The 21750-nt window shown below is 37.9% G+C and overlaps 3 protein-coding genes and 1 pseudogene across 3 annotated transcripts; 1 reads left to right on the top strand and 3 right to left on the bottom strand.

Annotated features, from left to right (window-relative positions):
* Positions 1-1488: 1488 nt before the first annotated feature.
* LOC149000061 (uncharacterized) lies at positions 1489-3585 on the bottom strand. Its single transcript, XM_089139116.1, has 2 exons — positions 2525-3585; positions 1489-2317 (listed from the first exon to the last, which is right to left on the bottom strand). Exons 1-2 carry the CDS (start codon positions 3583-3585, stop codon positions 1489-1491), a joined length of 1890 nt encoding a protein of 629 aa, XP_088995242.1.
* A 5205-nt stretch (positions 3586-8790) lies between these two features.
* On the bottom strand, positions 8791-10322 carry MORF3 (plastid developmental protein DAG). The gene is made up of 4 exons (XM_089140949.1): positions 9881-10322; positions 9694-9791; positions 9521-9586; positions 8791-9399 (listed from the first exon to the last, which is right to left on the bottom strand). Exons 1-4 carry the CDS (start codon positions 10240-10242, stop codon positions 9224-9226), a joined length of 702 nt encoding a protein of 233 aa, XP_088997075.1. The 5' UTR covers positions 10243-10322; the 3' UTR covers positions 8791-9223.
* A 3455-nt stretch (positions 10323-13777) lies between these two features.
* Positions 13778-16449, top strand: LOC149000059 (pentatricopeptide repeat-containing protein At2g22410, mitochondrial pseudogene; annotated as a pseudogene).
* A 3874-nt stretch (positions 16450-20323) lies between these two features.
* LOC149000058 (uncharacterized) lies at positions 20324-21750 on the bottom strand. Its single transcript, XM_089139115.1, has 2 exons — positions 21706-21750; positions 20324-21232 (listed from the first exon to the last, which is right to left on the bottom strand). Exons 1-2 carry the CDS (start codon positions 21748-21750, stop codon positions 20324-20326), a joined length of 954 nt encoding a protein of 317 aa, XP_088995241.1.

Below are 21750 nucleotides of genomic sequence, written 5' to 3'. Positions count from 1 at the left end.
TCGACAGTCTACTCTTCACTTTAGCTAAAATATGGTGGTAATTTTCCTTCTTAACCCGTCCATTCCAAATTTGGGTTCTTAGATATTTACCAATTTCTTTTGTTTCAGTGAACTTGCTGACATGGGTGATGTCTCTAGCTTGATTGCGACTGACATTTCTAGAAAAGAAAATTCTGGTTTTCGAAATACTGACCTTGCTACCAGAAGCCATACAAAAATTGTTGAGACAATCATTGATTGTTACTACCTGTTCAATCGTGGCTTCGGCAAAAAGAAGTAATCATCTGCAAACATTAGATGAGAAATGCATGGCCCGGTCCTCCCAATTTTGATAGGTTTCCATCGCCCATCACTTACAACATCCTGTATACAATGTGATAACCTTTCTATGCACATCACAAAAATATAGGGTGACAAAGGATCTCCTTGCCAAATGCCCCTAGTGGGTTGGAAAAAAGTTGTATCTTCCCCATTCCAAAGAACACCCAGCTGTGCTGTGGTTATACACTTCATAATCACATCAATCAAACTACTCGGAAGATTGGCCAGTGTGAGGGTTTCTTGTATGAAGCTCCACCTAATCCGGTCATAAGCTTTCTCAAGGTCAATCTTGATGGCCATAGTGAGTTGTTTGTTGGATTTCTTGCGCATAGTATGAAATATTTCTTGTGCAGTAATGATATTTTCCTGTATATGTCTCCCTGGAACGAAGCTAACCTGATTTGGAGATATGAGGCTTGGCATATATTCTTTTAATTTAGCAGTAATAACCTTAGTAATTATTTTCATGCTCACATTACACAGAGAAATTGGTCTGAATTGAGAAATTAACTCAGGTTTGTCAACTTTAGGGATGAGGGCTAGATATGTTTCATTCAATTTGACATCTATTTTTCCTTCAAAAGCATCTTTCACCATCCTAGTGACTGCTTGCCCTACCACTTCCCAAGATTTTTGGTAGAAGGCAGCTTGGAATCCATCAGGACCAGGTGCCTTCCATGGACTAATCTGTCTAACTGTCTTGTATACTTCATCTTCATCAACCACTTTCCCAAGTGACAATAACCAATCATGATTTAATGTAGGAAAGCAATGAAGAGAGTGAAGTACCTGGCTATTTGATTGCTCATCAGAAAATAGATTTTTATAAAATCCAATGACATGTGCCTGTAGTTCAGCTGGATCGCGAATCCATTCACCTTCATCAGATTTTAGTTCTTCAATCTTATTCTGCCGTCTTCTGATGATGGTTGAAGTGTGAAAATATTTTGTGTTTCTGTCCCCATGTAACATCCACATTTTTCTAGATTTTTGTGCCCACATAATCTCCTCTCTATCAAGAAGTTTTTCCAATTCAGCTCACAGTTCTTTTTCCAATTTCTTAAGGAAAGGGTTAGATAATCCATCTGCTAGATGTTTCTGAATACCCCCTAGCCGAACATGCAGTCTTTTCTTTGCCACATTAATACTCCCAAAATTATTATAGTTCTAAGTAACCAAATGATTTTGTAAAAAGTGAAGGGCTTCCGGAATATCTTTATTGCTTTCCCATCCATCTGCAATTACTTTAGGAAAATCTTTATGAGTCATCCACATAGCTTCAAACCGAAACACTTTCTTTTTCCTTTTTTGAACTATAGGCTGCAAATCAATGACTAGTGGGTGGTGATCAGATTTAATTCTAGGCACAACCCGAACTACAGCATCAGGATAAAGTACTCTCCAATCAGCATTGCACATACCTCTATCGAGTCTTCTATACGTTCTCTTGTAACCCTCCCATTTAGGTCCACGCCACGTGAATTTTGGTCCCACTGCTCCCATATCAATAAGATTACACCTGTTAATATATTTGCTAAAGTTCTCACATCTTTTAATCTGAACTGCTGCTCCTCCCTTTACCTCTGATTCATCTAGGACATCATTCAAATCTCCAGCTAAAAGCCATGGTAGTTTAAACTGATCAGCTGCAGTTGCCAATTCTTCCCAACAAAATCGTCTATTGCCTTCCTGTGGGCTAGCATATATAGCAGCAAAAATCCAAGGAATATTATGTTTATCTATAATTTCGAACAAAAGGAATTGGGGGTGTTCACGAAGTAACTTCACCTTCAATTCACTGTTTAAAAAAATGCACCAAATTCCCCCTGCTAGACCTATTGCATCACTCCGATAGCTAGCAACACCTTTCATTTTCTGTATAACTTTTGCTGCTCTTTCACCACTTATTAGGGGCTTCGTAATTACTATGCAATCTGGATTATAAGTACTTCTGTAATGCTTAAGAGCAGAGATGAAGGCTTTACTCCCTGCTCCTCTGCAGTTCCAGCAGAAAACTATCATTAAAATCAATTATTTCGGGGGATCTCCCCATCTATCATCATCTCTTCCCTAATAGCGGAAATATCTCCACTACTCTTTTCACATAATCATCCATCCTTTGATCCTCCAAGCATGATTCTTGGCACTGATCCGGTGGCTTCCCATGGTCCCTTAATATATTTGTTTTCCTTCCTGACTCCACTCTAAGGCAGAATTGGTTGGTGTTGAATTTTGAATATTCGGATTTCGATTTTCCTGATTTGAAGGAGCTACCACTGGATTATTGCTTATCACTTGATCATTGGTGTCCTCATTTCCAATCCTGAATTTTGCATTCGCTAAAACTTCTAGTATCCTATAGGGGTGCTGTGTTTGAGGCTCTATAATTTCTTTTTCTGGCACATGTCTCTCAAATTGATTACCATCCAATACCACATTATAGTCCTTATTGTTTTGTCTTCTATTCTTCACATGTCTGTCATGATTCAAAGAATTTAGTTGCTGGGATGAGACCACATCAACTTCCTTAATTACATTAGGATTTTCTCCCAATATATCTTGGTTATTCTCCGTACTAAGGGCCATGAATCTTGATCCAGATACCACTCTTCTAGCTAAGTTTTCGCCTGCCACAAAATTCTCTACCCTTCTATCACTCCCACCGACTTCCCCTCCTCCCATCATTTTCCTTTTGTAACGTGGTTTTTGGGCGATCATCCATGGTCCATAAGTATCAAGAGGAGGGAGATTGTTTCTACCTGTAGCATTGAGCAGCTCTGCTTGGGCTTCCTCTCCTTCATTAGTAGTAGGTTCTATTATATCCTTGTTTCTTGTAGATGGACACTGATCTTGATTATGACCGAACTTCCCGCACTTGAAGCACAATAGATGTAGCGATTCATAGAGGATTTGGTGCACTCTTCCTTTCCTTCTGAATTTAGATAATAACGGTTTTTGCAAATCTATCTCCACACAGACCCTTGCAAACCTTCCTCGTGTGGCAGCCTCCGTAGTGGAATCAATTTTAATAACCTTCCCTATCCTTCCTGCAAGATTAGATAAGAAGTGTGTATCAAAGTATTCAATTGAAACTCCTGGGAACCGTACCCACACCACTAATTTTCGAACCTCTGCTTCTACTGGGTTAAAATCAGGTTCCCACTTTCTAATGGAGAGATAATGGTCGCCAACAATCCAAGGACCCGTAGTTAGCACTTTCCCCGTAGTCTTCCTGTGCTCCAAATTTTGCAATGAAAAATTCATTCCCTATATCAATTAGGTCTAGAGAGCCTACCGGTTTCCATAGTGAAGGCAAACGCTTAGATAAGAACAGGAATCCCGTTGATCGCTCTACTAATTTAATTATGAGCGATTGTTGCCAAGGAGCTCGTAGCCTCTCCTTTTCCTTTTTTGATAACACAATTGTCAGGCATAATTTCTCTTCCTCATTGAGAATTTCTTCATCAATCTCCTCACTATCCGTCTCCCAATCCGAAAGCCCCTCATAGGAAAACCCATCTTAGTCATATCCTTCGTCTTCCATCTTTTGGTCATAAGACATCTTCTAGTCATCTTCCATTCGAGTGGTGGATCTTGAGCCTTTAACCATATTGACATAAGAACGAGAGGAAGGAGAAATCCATGCATCTCTATCCGTGTCAACCTGCGAACAAGGAGAAGAAGAATTTTTTGGATCATCCCCTTGGCATGGTTGTCCACGCTTTACTTTCTTGCTACTTCTTTTCAATTGATCGAGTTCCTCCGTCGAAGCACCGATCACCGCTAAGCTCTCTTCCAATATCATTGCTAAAGGGTCCATTGAAGCCACTCCAAGCAAGGGTTTAGCGAAACGCTAAACCCTTCAAAGGCAAGACCTTTGAAAATAGAAGGAAGACAAGACGCAAAAACCCTAGGGTTTGCAACAGCAGACCCAACGAAAGGAAGAGTCTCGGATCCTTCTAACTTCTTTAACTTTCATTCGCTCAGCTATTTTTGGACGATCGCTTTTTAATCGTCAGAGCCAACTCAAAACCTGGAGATGAATTCTTGAAAACTGATTTCCAACCAGAATCGGTTCAGACTTGATGATGAATCTCCGCTGGAGAATATCGAATTCCTTTCTTCAAAACCCTATACAAGTTCTTGATGCTTTTCGATCCGCTTCTTCTTTACTCCACAGGTACGAATCGCTAGATAGGGTTCAGTTTTCGGTTTCAAATTTTGAAGATCGGCTTCCAAGTCTAAATTGATGGGTTCTGCTAAGAAAACGATCAAAGACGCTAACTAGCAGAGCGTACCTCACGATGCTTCTTCAGCGACTTAACTCCCAAATTCCACCTTTTATTCCAGTCATTTTTTATTTCAAAAAGTTATATCCTATAGGATGACAGAAAAAAGTAATTAAATGACAATAAATCTCAATATTATTTTGGGAGTTTTTGAGAAATATAAAGATGTCACATCATCAATTAACTAATAGAACTTATCAAAAGAAAAGGCATCAATAATGTCAGTCAAAATCTAACGTTAAAGAGACAATTCTCAAAAATAAATATGATAGTAATTAAGCTATAGTAGAGGGGAAGTATGAGTAATCATTGGAAAAAATCCTTTGCTGTGTACTTATATGCCAAACAGAAAGTTATGATTAAATGTTTAATTTTGAATTAAAAAAAAAAATTCTTTTTTGGTTTTTAAATATTTTCAGCCACTTGGCATATAACTGCACTGCTGCTGTACACAACCCGATGATGTTTTTCTGTAACCATCCCAAAACAATTGAGATTTGCATGATGGTACCATAATGAGAAAATGAAGGAAGTGGGTGGAACTCGTGGTGGGTAGCATGGATCTGCAACTGCAAGATAGTTGTTGACCATGAATTACACAAGGCCCAAGGTGATGGATTTTCTTTTTAATGTTTTATTATTCTTTACTTGTGAGCTACATAATTTGTGATTGTAACACCGTCAGTGGAGCGGGGGAGATGATCCAAACCCCTATCTTCTCGTCTTCCATTGCTTGTATTAGATTTTCGTATGGCATTTCCTCTTTCCCCTTGGAGCTACGCCAGGTTCAAATGGTCTTTCTGGCTGCAGATTCCATAAAGCTGAGCTATGAAAAAGACTAGGGCAGATGGCCAAAAGTAGAAAGGTTCGATCTATTTCCCTGGATTCGTTATGCCGTTTGCCAAGTAAAAACATTCTCAATTTCTCAGCAAGAACCGTTTTTCTTGGACTTAACCCATTTTGAATATTTCCCCTTTCTTATTTGGGTGATGAAATGGTCATCTCAAGTCTCAACCATTAACATGAAGTGGTGACCTTGTTGATTGGCTTCACTAACCAACAAACCTTGGTAGCATGTCGATCTTTGTTCCACAACTCTCAGCTGTTCAAATGTCCAGGAGAATTGCCTCTTAATTGTGTTTGATCTAGACACAGGGGTAAGGAACTTCACCTACAACCACCTCTCCCACGAGTTGGGGATTCTCTACTCTCAACATAGGGGTAGAGGATTGTTCTCCCCTCATCTACAACCACCTCTCCCATGAGTTGGGATCCTCTACTCTCAAGATAGGGGTAGAGGATTGTTCTCCCCTCACACCCTTCTACAACATATTTAGTAGAAAAGCTCACCTTTGAGGCTTAGGAATTAACAAAATGGAGTCATATTCTCAGAGGCGAGTTCTCCCCTAATTTTGTGGTAAGAGAGGTGTGAGGGGTGCATAATCGACAGGTAGAGAATTGGGAAACCCCCCCCCCCCCCCCCCCCCCCCCAAAAAAAAAAAAAAAAAAACCCAATATGGACAGTACATGACTTTCCTCGAGAATAGATAAAAATGGTGCTCTTGTAAAAAGACATTCAATGGCAAGGCAAAACATAGAAGATGATGCAACGATGAGCTGAGAACATATCAATTTCAAATGTACACCAAATCCTCATTCCAAAATCACCAAGAAAGTGTTTATAGATGTGACAGCTTCATTAAAACTCACAGAACAATTAGTCAAGATAACAAACTAGTTCAGACACCTCACTAAATTAAGCAACCAGGCAGCAGCAACAGTGTGGAAGAAGTAATTACCAGGAAGCAAACCGTGTGTAAAATCCATGTGCACCTAAAACAGACCCCTTTCCCTTTCTAGTTGATAACAAGCAGAAAAAAGGGAGGCAGGAGATGGCTTAAAAAGGAAAAATCTAAGAAAACGTATGCATTGTTAGTTATTAGAGAGAGCATGAATTGAAGATGTAAACCTGATCAACAGGAAAAGGAAGTAGTGAAGGTAAACTTCCTATATTAAAATATAATATATGTAAATACCCAGTAAAACTCCAAACTTTTCAAATGTTGTACACCAGCAGTTTTATTTTCCTCTTGCTCTACTAAAAATTCTCAGTTCAGCAAGATCAGGCCCTTTGCACAATAAAGACCTGTGACCCGTTGCTTGGCTATCTTGTTGGCCAAAACTTCAAAAGATTAGTCACTCTTGGCATCCATTGAAGGGATAAATTCATAAAGGTGTGAAAACATATCATCCCAAAGTGTAATAACCTCCCCAATCCTATACTTGGTCATCCAACTAATAACTAACTCAGGACAGGCCACAAACAAGAATCTGCATAAAAGCCAGACTTTCAGCCCTGTGGAATCATGAAATAAAAGCCTAAGTATAATGCCACAGAACTTGTCCAAAAGAAAATAATAAAAATAATACCACAAAAGAACCAACAAAGTTTGACCCAAGTTTATTCAATAGGAATATGACCCATGTCCTGGAAGTCGTAACAATCAGAAGATGATGGGTACATATTGAAGTCTGATGAGACTCTGAAAAGTGGGTTGTTAAGAGACCAATACAAAAGCATGACAGAAAAACTGCTACACTTCTGTATAAATTTACAGAGGAGGAATTTGTATTTGTTGGTTTGTAGCATTACATTCTCTCAAGTCTTCAAATCATACTGTGAAATAATGATGTCAATAAAGTGAAAAACATATACCAAATGAAAACAATTTCTACATGTACTCCTTGAAAACAGAAAGCATCCACCATACTGTAGGTCCCATAATTCTTTTATCGGTTAACCAGAAGTTTTAGAAGGAATTTTAGCAATTCTAGTTTTATTCCACGAGGAATAGCTTTCTTTAGCAAGCATGATCAGTGGCAGGAAGTGGGGGGGGGGGGATGATCATTCATATTTATGTCATGTTTATTTTGAGTTCAATTTTCCCTCCAATTAAAATTTTACTCGTTTATCAATGTCACTTTCCATATTACGACAAAAGAAAGGGTGGAAAATCCTAGGACAGGGAGAACTTTCTTCTCCATCTCTTCTAAGAAACAAACACAGATTAGCTGATATCTCAAGTGCAGTCCACGTGGCATCAGCAGGGGTGTTTAAGTTTATTAGACCGTAACTTTGTGAAGGTAATGCCTAACTATGTAACTGCAGATTGTCTACGTTCTCCTTTAGATGGTTGCCAACTTTCAAGATTCCATACAGAAGTAGAATACATGTAAGCACTTCAACCCTGGAGGTCTGGCAAGCAAAATCAAGAAGGAGGGCAGAAAACAGCTTGACTTGTTAGGGATAACTGGAGAGGTTTTATTAAGAGAACAACTTTGTGGTTCACCTTCCTAAACCTTACTTCATCTTGCCACTGACACAGTCCTTGAGCATAACTGGAAAAAAACTGATGAAGTCATTTATCACCCTTTCATTCAACCATCTTTTAAAATGAGACAAGTGAGCCCAAGTGACTCTTCTGTCCCCCACTCAAAGTGGTGTTAATGGCAGACACCCCCATTGAAGCCAAGATTAGATAATGCGCAGATGTGGCAGGACAGAGTTTGAGTTGAAATAAGAACAGGATAAGGGTCAAAATGTCATGAACTACAAACAAAGGCTCAAAACTGTTTTCCTCTAATGTTAATGAAGTTTCCCTGCTGGTTTTGGACCTGTATTCAACTTCAAAATCTTTCCTTGTTGAAGCTGTTCTTTAAAAGCTACTACATATCATTCTTGAGTTAGAATGCATGAATACAATGTTTGCTTTCTTCCCATTGTGACATGAATCTTGCACCCATGAAATCAACCACCATAGAAACTCTTATTAAGCCACCTAGTATAGGTCAATCATCTTAAATTTACTTCTCCCTCAATTCTCCATTACTTAAGCCAAACGTCATAAACACTTTCCAAACTCTAAAACAGTACCTATTTCTATCATCAAGAATATCAAAACCCTAGCCCTGGAATTTTCTTAGAGAGCTTCTACAGTATGAAGTTGATAATGTTCAACTATTAACGAGAGAAGAAATGGAAGGCCAAGAAATAGAGGACACCATACACAGTTAAATCCTTGAAAATATGATGGGTTAATATTTTCCTCATTCTCAAATGGTAAACACAAAACATTGCAGAACAAGAAAAGCAATTCCAAAGTCATCAATATTAAACAAAGAAACATTAACTGATAATTGAGCAGATCTTTTCAGTTGGGATAATGTTGAGCTAAATAATGAAATTAAGAGCACCAAAAATTATCTAGGATCAAAGAAAATCCAGACAAAATCCCCACTCATTCATTAACAGAATTTGAAACCTGAGCTGCAGAGAACAGTATTAAGAATATGCACATTTCTCATCTTCCTACAGGACAGTTTAGCAACAATGTATGTCATGAAACACACTACACAATAAAGCATACACCTCTCCTCCCACTTCCAAATAAACGATAAATCAAAATTTCTAATAGATTAACTCACTTCACAAAGTGATCCCTTTTGTTAAGTAAGCCACAAGTTCTCAAGCACTGTCCCTTTGAACGTATCCGTGACTCAGTATGCAATCACTCTGAGACAAATCTGTTCACTCATAGAGCTTGTTTGCATTATCAGTTTCTTTTGGGCTCAGCTGTCTCCACTACTCTATTCACAGGTTCTCTTCTTTCAACTTGCATTGTCTCTCGGCGCCTATCATACCTTGGGCGTGGTCTGTTTCTTGTTTGCTGCCTCTCATTGAACCTGAACTGTGGTCTATGGATGACTTTCCCATCAACAAACAGATCACCTAATCAGATAGAAGAAGAAGGATAAGAAATCTAGAACCTTACACATCATACCAGATAATTTCAACAGATAAGAACACAATTTTGGTCATTCAATATATTAAACCTTCATCTACTACCCACCTCCGTAGTCTTTGTTGGGCACATCAAGATATGAATCAGGCAACACCCAAAGAACACCAGGTTGTCCTATTCACAAAAAGTTTGCTTAACCACCAAAAATACAAATTAAAATGGAAAACAGAAAAAAATCGAGTAGAACCCTTACTTAAACCCTAAACCCCAGGATATCATACCTTTAACCTTGTAGGAGAGCTCTTCAGAGATCAAAGCACCAAAACCCGTATAGGTGGTTGTGCAAACAGAGTAAATCTTCTTCTTTGCCTCCTCCTCGCTATTAAACACAACAAACAGAGACTACACTATAAGAGGAATTGAAAAGAAATAGGGTAAATTTGAAAGGAAAATGAAGATTTATAGCACCTTCCGACGACTGCGGTTAATGTCTTGACATATGCTGCAATCATATCATCTTCAGAAGGTTTAGGATCTTCAGGGAATTCCATGACGATAAGCCAATGCTCATAGTCGCAACCATCGAGAAGAATTGTTTCCTTGGGGGGTCTATTGCTCCAGTTGGGAGAAGGGTCGTTCAAGGGAGAATACCCTGACCCAGATGTTTTGGGACGAATCGGGATTCTTCTTGACTCCGGAGAGAATTGCTGAAGCTGCTTCTCAAGAACAGCCACTGCCAATCGTGAATGAATAGGAGACGAAAATGATAATGGAGATGAGAGAGCTCGAGAAAGGAAAGAACCCAGAGTTCGTCTGGTCAAGAGCGCCATGGCTGTGCTACCCTAGTGACTTCCTTGTTCTTCTGATATGATCTTTCTGTGATTTTGCCCTTATTACCTGCTCACAAATGTGAAATGTCCTTTCCGAAATGGATTTCGGCTCTAGAATGCACTCTTGAGAATATATGAAAAAAACTTTTTTTTTTTCTTCACATTTTTTGTAGAAATTATTTTAGAAATTACCTGATTTTTGGAAACTCGTGTGCCGATATGTAGTTCATACACCTCCTGATCTAAATTCTAAACTCTCAGATTTTTTTTTTTTTTGGTAATTAAGGTTTTGGATCGATGCGATGGGTTTAGCTCGTTCGCTCGGCCTTGTACCCATTCGCACCTTAGATTACATCCTCGGATTTGGGGAGTACATTGTTGCTTGCAGTGCGCATATGCGTAGCAAGGGTCGAACCCACGACCTCCTGAGAAACATGGATCTCTACCACTCTACCAATCCTGCATTAGATGCGCCTATTCCAAAACAGCCCCACACTCCACCCTGTTTGATTTGAAAATTTCATTGACTACTCTTGTACACATTAAAATAAGGGCATGCACATCATTTATAACAAAGATAGATCTACATATACATTAGTCATTTGATTATTGTTATCCCACCACCAAGTATCTCTATAAAGATAGAACTTTCATTTTGATTCGGGGGGGGGGGGGGGGGGGGGGGGGGGGGGGGGGGGGGGGGGGGGGGGGGGGGGGGGGGGGGGGGGGGGGGGGGGGGGGGGGGGGGGGGGGGGGGGGGGGGGGGGGGAAAAAAAATTTGGGAAAGGAAAAAAAAGAAAAATTTTTAAAAATTTCCCCCCCCCTTACAAAACAAACACAACTTTAAGACATCTTTAGCCTCCTTGATACACATAGTTATCTCATTCCACATCGTATTAGTGTTCCTCTCAAAATCTCACTTTTCTTCTTTGACTACTTCATTAGCGAAGGATTTCAAGCACTCTTTTTTCAAGTTCCACCATCTTATTTGGGATAATTAATCTTGTACATTTTATGAATTTTTGAGATTAGACGCATATTCAAGACCACAAGTCTATATTATGTAGTTAAGCTTTTCCTTGGTATTGCATTTACAATCCTTGCACACCAATCTATTAGTTTTTCTAGTAAGGAAGAAAACTTTTTGGCTTCAATGATGTTCATTTTTGAAGGTAATAAATGCTCATCTTTCTTTTTGAAGTAATTATTTACAATAGATAGATACAAAAAAATAATAGTAAAATCTAAAATTGAAATCCCTTGATATAAGTGGGAACTAGGAAGAGGACACTATGAAACCATTTTACAAGTAGGTTAGTTTTAAACATTTAAATTTTTTTTTTCCCCTTACCCATTCTCACCTTCTTATTGTTGTGAATTTCATGATTCCGGTAATTTCATTTTCTTTTATCAATCAAATGCAAATAAATCTCTATCTTGATCTGGAGCTATCCAATAATTGGGTTTCAAAGAATGGTGGTTGATTTGCGGTAGTGGTGGGCGCCAGTGATGGAATGAAAGGGGTTTGGAAAGAAGAGTTGGATTTTCCTTGATGGCAGTATAGGCGACGTCAGCAGCGACAGTATGAAATCGTAGCCAAAAATGTGTTCCGTCGCCAAAATGTGTTTTTTTTAGTAGTGGTATATGTGTGTATTTTTTCATCACCTATTTATTGATAATTTTTTCTTGCCTTTATACATCATTTTTCGTTGATGCTTCTCTCTTGTGTTTGAAGGTTTAAGAATATTGAAAAAGATCTTGTTGACTCAGAGATTTTATCCACAGACAATGCACACAAGAAAGTCATTATAATAGACAAGATTGTGTTGTCTTGAAATTTTAGATTTTTTTTTGGAGCAAGATGAAAATAAATGTTATGTTAAATTAAGCAAACGATGTACAAAAGAGTGTCACATACGGAAATATTTTCCGTCGAGCTTTCTCATGGACATAACTATGAAGGATCTCAAGCGAGCATCGAAATCAAAATTCAACTCTTCTTCTACGGCCACCAACATGACAAGAAAATCAACGCGACAATTGTTTTCCTTCATCTTACATATGAAGATACAAACAACAAATCTCGCCACCATCTCTGCAATATCCTATAACAACTAAAGCTTACCATTTGGGGCGGGACGTGCATGGTCCCGTTGTATGCTAAAAATCTGTAGATAGTCATTCTATGTCATAACATCCAGATGGTTGTCCAAAAGTACATTATAAACTTAACGGTGCTTGCAGCACATCCGTTTACTATGTATCGCAACCTAAGCAAGGAAAATCCGAACTAGTGTTAGAGGTGTCCAAGAGTGGATCATCCGGACTCTACTAGCGTAACACTAATAAATCCATCCGAACTAGCATCCCATGACTTTGAGCCTATGGCCTCGTGAAGGTAGACTCCTACCAGCCCAACATGCTAAGTAACCAACCTAAGGGAATATGCCTGATAACAAGCTAATGGAGCGGTATTTGGGAAACCATGAACGAGGCATGGTCCTGTTAATGACTAAAATGGTCATTCTATATCCCCGTTCTGAACCGGTGGTTGCACGATCCGACCAGGTTCGCAACCTAACAGGGTCCGACTACGGAGGTTCATGGTCAGGACCGACCACACTAATAAATCCATCCGAATAAAGCTACCAGATGAGGCATGGCCCCTTGATCATCTACTGAAGGGTCCAGACTCCTGAACTTGGTACCCAACAACCCTCGAGAAGAGAGCCCTTAGTTAGGTAAAATGACTCTTCTAAAGAGTTACTCTCCTACAATAACTCAAAGCCAGTGATGGCCCCCTATTCATCATGAAGTTGGACTAACTCTATCACCATACACTATATAAAGACCTCTGATAAACACTAGATGGCAGGTATTCATACTTCTTGTGATCAATTACTTGAATTCTCTATTGAGTAGTTGAGATCATATTATTGCTACGACTTGTCCGGCCTCCTTGCATCTTTGATATAACCCAGTTCGGAGACGTATCTCGACCCCACAAGGTCGAGCTCGTTGGATCTCGCGGAGTTGTCCTCACAAGGTCGAGGTCTAGTCAACATCTCTGACCAAGCCATTGGCATGAGTACGGAAGGGCTAACGAAGCGAGATTCCGTATCAACAGTCCCTTTAATCATCTAAACTGAAGCAAGAGAGTCCAAGCTATTTTTGAACTTGGTAAATCTGACAAGCAACCAGTTCTCGTAGCCCATATCAGATGGCAAGAAGCTCACACTTTATAATATTTGTAACCAATGAACCTCAAGCAACTACAAAAGTTACTATTCCTAGTTTTAAACATTATCTTCCTTCCACCCATTCTCATTCGAAAACTACTGCTGCACTAATTTGGAAAATCCAACAAATCACCTGCTGGGGAGATGTCTCTGCATTTCTAAAAGGCATCACCCATGTGTTTTTCTTTACATGCTTTCAAATCTGGCATCATTTTTGTGACGTGATGGTGTTTGATATTCAAGCTAAAGCAAGAAAGCAAGGGATAAAGTTATGTATTTTATGATTCTTTTTAACTCTATAGTGATGGAAGCCCTATATTAGGTACACCCTAATTTGGAATTATATTTCTGTTGCTTCAAAAATCTGTTCGGCATTCCAAGTTTACTGAACTACAAAAATGTGCTCAACTGGATTGGTTGATTAAACCTCCAACAAGCAAATTAGTGATTGCACATAGTCTTAGAAGAACAACGGAGAGTGCAAAACTCTCAATGCTAGCCATTGGAATCATATGCTTCGAGTTCTTCTCTTTTCCTTGTCTCGTCTCTACTTTTCTTCAGTTCGCAGGAAATCCGAAACATTTCTCAGGTGGCTCAAGCAGTTCTCGACTATTCCTCCCCAGAAACCAAAATGGATCTCCCAAAATACTGTGATCATTACAAACCCACTTCTCTTAACCCTTGAATCTTGCAAATCAATGTCAGAACTGAAGCAAGTCCAAGCCCAAATGACTCGAACTGGTCTTATAACCCACATTTTCCCAGTTAGCCGGGTTTTGACTTTCTGTGCTCTGTCCAATTCCAGCGACATCAACCATGCTCATCTCATATTTACCCAAATTGCGGAACCCAATACTTATATTTGGAATACCATGATTAGGGGTTACTGTAAAGCTAGAAGTCCTGACTTGGGTTTCTTTCTGTTTCGTCGTATGGTCCAACAACAAGTTGACATGGATAGTCGCACCTTTGTCTTTGTACTGAAGGCTTGTGAGCAGTTCCCGGGAGTTATGGAGGGTGAAGAACTCCATTGCTTGATATTCAAGTTGGGTTGTGAAACAGATTTGCTAATTGTAAATGGGCTTTTGCATTTGTATGCAAAACATGGGTATCTGGAATCTGCCCGTCTTTTGTTCGACGAAAGTCTTGAGAGGGATGTATTTTCTTGGACTACAATGATTAATGGGTACGCCCAGAATAACCTTCCAGATGAGGCTTTGAAGTTATTTAATCTGATGTTGCCGAGTAGTGCTATACCCAATGAGGTTACTATGACTGTTGTTCTCTCCGCTTGTTCACAGGCAGGGGATTTGAGCCTGGGAAAATCAATACATCGTTATATAGAGAAGAAAAATGTGGAGCATAGCATGAATTTGATGAATGCATTGATGGATATGTATGTTAAATGTGGTTGCTTGAAGTCTGCAAGAGAAATCTTTGATAGGATGGAAGTTCACGATGTTTTCTCATGGACCACTATGATCAATGGCTATGCCAGAGATGGCAATTTAGAACTTGCAAGGAAGTTTTTTGATGAGATGCCTGAGAGGAATGTTGTATCTTGGAATGCAATGATTTCTGGTTATTCACAGAGAAATCAACCAGAGAAAGCGTTAGAGTTGTTCCATGAGATGGAGAAGGCGAATGTGGTGCCCATAGAGAGCACTCTGGTTTGCGTGCTTTCTGCATGTGGTCAATCTGGTTGCTTGGATCTTGGTCAGCGGATTCATCACTATTATGTTGATCAGAGAAGAGTTAAACTTAGTGCAATTCTGGCTAATGCATTTATTGACATGTATGCTAAATGTGGTAATATTGATGCAGCTGCAGAAGTTTTCAACATGATGCCAGAAAAAGATTTGGTATCATGGAATTCAATGATTGTTGGTTATGCAGTTCATGGATATGCCGAGCAGGCTCTTGGACTTTTTTCTCAAATGATTAAGGATATTGTGCCTGATGATATCACATTTGTGGGTGTCTTATCAGCTTGTAGTCATGGTGGGCTGGTCATCCAAGGGAAGGAATACTTCGGAAACATGAGAAGGGTGTTTGGTATAGAGCCAAAAGCAGCACATTATGCATGCATGATTGACCTACTTGGCCGAGTTGGCCTTCTGGAAGAGGCAGTTAAGTTGATAAACACAATGCCAATGGAGCCAGATGAAGCTGCTTGGGGTGCTCTTCTGAATGCATGCAGAATGCATGGGAACATGGAATTGGGTAAGCTTGTGGCAGACAAACTTCTGCACTTGGACCCTAAAGATAGTGGGATCTATGCTCTACTAGCAAATATGTATGCTAGTAGAAGAAGATGGGATGATGTGAGGATGGTTAGAAGTCTGATGAGAGAACGGGGTATAAAGAAGTCTCCTGGGAATAGCTTTATAGAAGTGGATGGAAAAATTCATGAATTTTTGGTTGCTGACAAGTCACATCCCCAGTCTCAGGAATTATATGACATATTGGATGCGATTTTGTTGCTTTTAAAGTCAGAAGGCTATGCACCAAAAACATCACAGTTAAGTGGCCTACCTAAGAATAGTGATGCCGTCTTCCTAACAGCTTGACCAAGCTGCCATCCTCTGTAGTGATTTGGATGCCTACATCCTCCCCCATCAACAATTCCTCTGAGGATGGACTATTACAAAGAATTTTTAGGCAAAGAAAAAAGGTCATTCACACTTTAATCCCCTGGTATCAAGTATGACCTCGTATGGAGCTGATTGGAGGGCAATGTTCTTTTTAAATGACCCTATTTATTTGGGAGAAGGGCCATAAACAGATCAAAAGATGGTGCAGCGAAGAAAATCATCAGATAAATTGCGGGAAAATATCAAGAGGGGATGCAGAAGTGTTTTCTAATTATTTAGATTGCAAACTGATCAGTACCCACATTGGATTACAATCCTCCGAAGGTTTGATTGGTAATCTGCCTGGAAATTTTGAATTATCATACTGGAAATGACAAAGAAATTGATACAAGTTTTGTACTTTGTGGATTTTCAGCCCCCTGCAGAGTTGGACAATCCAAATGTGTTTATTAATGGTTGGTCTTTACCTACAAAAGAGAAAGATCTATACTTGAATTATTAGGAGGAGGTACCATTGTTATTTAGAAAATATGTTGAAGCCCCTTTGAAGATCTTATTGGTTTCAATGATCCTGTTCAAATGGTTGATTGTCACTATCCAATGGAGACAATCTTTAGAGACTGCTTCCCATGTCTTTGTGACCATTCTCTATGGATATATCAGATGGTCATCTGAGGCAATGAAAAGAAAACAAATGAGTTTGCATATGATCAGGTTGATTTTAAACCTGGCAGATTTTGGCAGCTTTCTGCATTATTGCTTGTGGAGCAGGAAAAACAGAGAGTCGACCTGCTTCATATGCTACCACAATGCTTTCTAACACGTCTCCATGTTCAAGAAGAATTTATAGATAAAGAAGATGGCTGGAGAATGTACAGATATGGAAGCTTTTAAGGAAGGAATTGTTGTTTAAATTATTTGTAATTGAATATTACTTAACGAATCATGTAATTGAAAGAGTTTTGTTGAATACTTTCCTAGGAGAGAGAAAAGTGTTTTGAAAGTGAATTTTGTTTACAGATATGTTGTTCTTTGCTTTTTTGGAAAGAGTGTATTGAGTAGAAGCCATTTTGAAGAAATATTTTGATTTTTTGGAGAAGAAAGAAGAGCAGAAAAATATTTCAGCAATCAATCTTTTCTTTGTTGCTTTTTTTGGATGTTCTGTTTTTCTTGCAACCTCTCATGCTTTTGTTATCTTCAACTTAGAAGTAATATCTAAGTTTTTGGGTATTTTATTTTGAGCTTTCAAGAGGTGAGAAATAACAATTTTAGTTATATTTTTATTGGATTCTTCAAGTGTTTTATTCTCTCTCTCTTTGATGGTTGTGTTATCTTCAAGATTTGGTAGAAAGCTTGAGAAGAAGTGTTATCTTCAAGATTTGGTAAACCTATTATTTACCATATAACGAAAATTTTGTCTGGACTAGGCGCCGTGATTTTTATCTTCGTTTTAAAGGGTTTTCCACGTTAAAATTTTTGGTGTTCATGTGGTTGTATGCTTGATTGCTTGTTTTTGTTTTATTTGTTTCTATATTGCAAGTTATTCATCTATTGTTTTTGATTCACATATAGACGAGAAAGATTTGTTTCCCAACAAGAGAGAATGAGAGATGTAGGAAGAATATATGTAGGTAAAAGATGGTCAATGCATTCTCCCTTTACCTATCTTAGGGTTGGGTAGAATCATTTTAAAGGACTTAAACGGAGATAAAGGCATTTAGGTAATTTTACCTAGCATTTAACAGCAAAAATAAATTGTGGGTAACTTATAATTTTTCAAGTGCGTGTCATGTAATTTACAACATAATATAGAGTGATCACTAGTTTCATCCTAATAATAATTTTTATCTAGTAGTTTGGCCTATGTCATTTTTAGCCAAAAAAGACTGAGACTTTGCATCTGCCTCTCTGTGCTATGGAAAAAGTCAATTTAATGACAAATTATCACTTCTATGACCAATTTCCCCTTATTTTTTTAATTTAATTATTTTATATATACACCTCACCTGCCATGAAACTCGTGGCTCCCCTTTTAGTCCAAAAATTACAGAAAAGTCTTAGAATTCAAATAAATTTTAAAATATGACCAAAATACCCTTAAATGTTAAAATGAGTCAAGTACCCCTTAGCTTAAACCCTATTTGCAAAGTAGAATCTTAGCCAAGATGGATGAAGAGATTCCCCCTCCACCCATCTTCTTTATCTCCCATTTGCTCAACTCAACCAAAGAGCAAACACCCATTTCCATTTAAGGTTAATCTTTGTAAATAGGGCTTAAGTTAAGGGGTATTTGAGTCATTTTAACATATAAGGGTATTTTGGTCATATTTTAAAATTTATTTGGGACTTTTCTATAATTTTTGGACTAAAAAGGAGTCATGAGTTTTGTGACAGGGGGAGGGGTATATGTAAAAAATTTAAATTAAATAAAAAATAAAGGCAAATTGGTCATAAAAGTGATAATTTATCTTCAAATTGACTTTTTCCATAACATAGGGGAGGCAGATGCAAAACCTCAATTTTTTTGGACTAAAAATGATATAGACCAAAACCTAGAGGGTCTAGGTGAAAATTACCCAAAACTTTTTTCATTGGTGTTTTGGTAAGACCGAGAAGGAGATAACTGTTGGTGTCTCTTATTTAGCAAGTGGTAGTGGTAGTAAGACATTGGGAATTTCAACCATTTGGTTTTATTAGATTTAATTAAAATCGTTCAATTTTTCCCACTACGAAATCGACTGTTTTCTCCATTTTGCGTTAGCAGACTTAAAGCCGAGTCAAAATGATATAAACATTTGAAATTGAGATTATATCACAAACAATAACTAAATTATGCTAGACTGTATAATATAGATATATATTATGGATAAACAATAACACATGATTTAATCAAATCCTATAAAAGAGACAAGGGAAAATCTTCACCTAAAAAAAATAAAAGAAAAATTTTAAAATTAAATAAATAAAAAACGTTAACAAATATTTACAGTCACATTTAAGGGTGTCTATACAAGTGAGTGAAAAATGGAAAAGTTTCTTAAAAAAAATATATAAAATGGATCCTATTAAAAACTGAGGGAAGATAAAACATTTAGGGAAAAAAAAAAAGAAGAAAAAAGCAAAAACAATTGAAGAAAAAGAGGTGGGAGGAACAAATAAATCCACCGCAAAACTCTTCTCTAATCCTTTTACCCCTCATTATTTAGGATTTGAATCATTTGTAGTGCCGAAAGTAGTGGCCATTCATTGGCCGCTAAGAATAAATACCACGTGTCTTGAAAGAAGTAGAGAGAACAATGTGATGAATTATAAGCCATCTTGGAATTTATGGACATTTTATGTTAGAAGGTGTAAATCAAACTACTAGGATTTCTATTGAGATAGGTGGCGCTCATTCGTAGCAGATAGTGGCTATTGTTGGACGTTGAAGATGATTTGAAATTCAATATTTACTGAAAAATTGAACAAACAATTTTTTTCTTCTTCTTTTCTTTTGAAAAACTTTCTTGCACTCCTATGGCATTTTGTTAGAAGTGACCAATGCTAGGTTTCTGAGATAGGAAAACTTCGATGCATGGGAGACGTTGAAGACGATCTGAAACAAATGTTTGGAAAATTGCACAAACAATTTTTTCTTCTTCTTTGCTTTGTGAAAGCTTTTACTAGAAAAGAGTTGGTTTCACCACTAGAACAGTGTAATGACTTTTGTTTATTTTTGTGCTTTTTTTTGAAGTTTTGTTTTTATTAGATGAAAATAAAACATATATATTAGGATTTTAACACTTTAAAATATTAATAAAATAATAATAATAATACCTATTAAAAGTTTGTTTTTAAGTATTTTAAGCATTTGGTTATTGCATGGATTGTTTCTTTGGCTGTGATTATGAACAGTGTTCTATTTGGTCTCTTAAGAGAGACCTTTTTTTTCAATGACGGCTACATTATTTCCATCATTAAATGTCTCCTTTTGAATGCTACATTTCTTTTGCTACCTATGATTTTCTGTTATGATTGTTATCGTCCTTAAATATGACCAGAGTCAACCTCATGCCACCTCTATCTCCCTCGATATCTTTTGCATCTCAGAGAACATAATCAAAAAAATAATGCCAATCACATGAAACTAGTCAATGAAAGCAATCCCTTTATATGTACTACTGAAAAAGTAAGAATTAAAAGTACAAACTTCAATCACCCAAAACAAGTTTTCTCAAAGGATAGAGTTAAACATATATGATTAATTCCTCAATAGGGTTTGTTACCCCTCATCTCCCAGCGCCTTGCCCAGATATGTTTTCCATTGACGAAGAACTTGGCCTTGTCTTTACCTTCAAGAATTAGGGTAACTGTTGAAGCTTTCTTTAATATCACATGTGCATATATTGGTTTGTCACCGGGGCCAGTTACCTTCTCCATACTAATTGATTCAATGCAGTCTCCGAACATTCCAGTAAGGAACTCTAGCAGCTCGTCTTCTGAAAATGAATATCCTCTGGAAAATGTAAAGAACATCGTTCGTTCAATTTCCGGTGAACTCTCATTCAATGGCCTTGCAAAAGAATTCCTTCTTGATTGCGGAATTGAAACTTGTCTTTGGTAGTTCATTTGTGTATTCCTACCATCAACTGCTACTCTATTACTGCAACCTTCGCCGTAAGGCCTGATAATGAGTCCATTCAAGTATTGATCCATAACTGGTTCGGGTGTAGAAGCTGATAATTGTTCTATATCCTGAAACACCGCACCGTGGATATTCTGCATGATCCTTGTTATCCCCTCGAGAGCAATCTTCTTGTGATGAAGGAAGAACTCGAGAGAAATATCACTCTCCAAAATATTAGTTGTCAATGGGATATCACAGAAAGGTGAGGGAGGAATTGTACCCGTTTGAATACAGTTTATGCAGAGGACGGCTTCATCAACCACATAATGTAGTACTTTTTTTGATAATTTTAACACCCTGGCATTGATGGTTGGAAACCCAATCTCTTCAAGCCAGATCCATAGAGCAAGTACTTGCCTTGCCTGTGGCAAGCTGCAGCAGAGACTGATGATAATACGAGAATAGAGCTCCCGATCGATTAAGTGGAATGATTTCTTTTGATGTGGTGGAATAGGTGTGAAGCTGTTGTCACTGTAGATTGGTGGTAATGCCTGAGGATCAAAAGAGGAATGTGTTCAAGAATGTGTTGCTGAACTACCCATTATGATATGGAAAAGGAAACAAATGAAAGTTGTAGAGAAATGACGAAAAATATGATGGAAATTATCTAATTTCTGCAATCAGTAGGACTGAGAAATCCTCTAGTTAAACATGTAACAAGTTTGGTATAAAACAAGTAAAACCATATATAGTTAGAACTCACTTAAGATTTCATGGTACTACCCTTTGATTAGCCTACTTTTTTTCATTACATAACATCATTTTGATAAGAACAAAGAGAGAGAAGGAATTTAAAGACACAGCTACCAAGGCTATAATTAAGCTACATCTCACTGAACAAAATTCAAGAGATGAGCAGGCCTATAAAATGAGCCAAACAAAATCTGAAATATCAAGTAACCAAGACATATAGGCTACAATAATTCTGAACTCAGACAAGACACTTGGGGATCCCAAACCTAACCTGGGTAAATTCCTCACAAACAAGGCTGGAAGGACCAGAGCACAT

The sequence above is a fragment of the Hakea prostrata genome, chromosome 11 (genome assembly GCF_041222555.1).
Source record: "Hakea prostrata isolate BN-2017 chromosome 11, UWA_Hpros_2, whole genome shotgun sequence".
NCBI lineage: Eukaryota > Viridiplantae > Streptophyta > Magnoliopsida > Proteales > Proteaceae > Hakea > Hakea prostrata.
The sequence above is the reverse complement of the archived record's forward strand: the minus strand, read 5'-3'. Positions and strand labels throughout refer to the sequence as shown.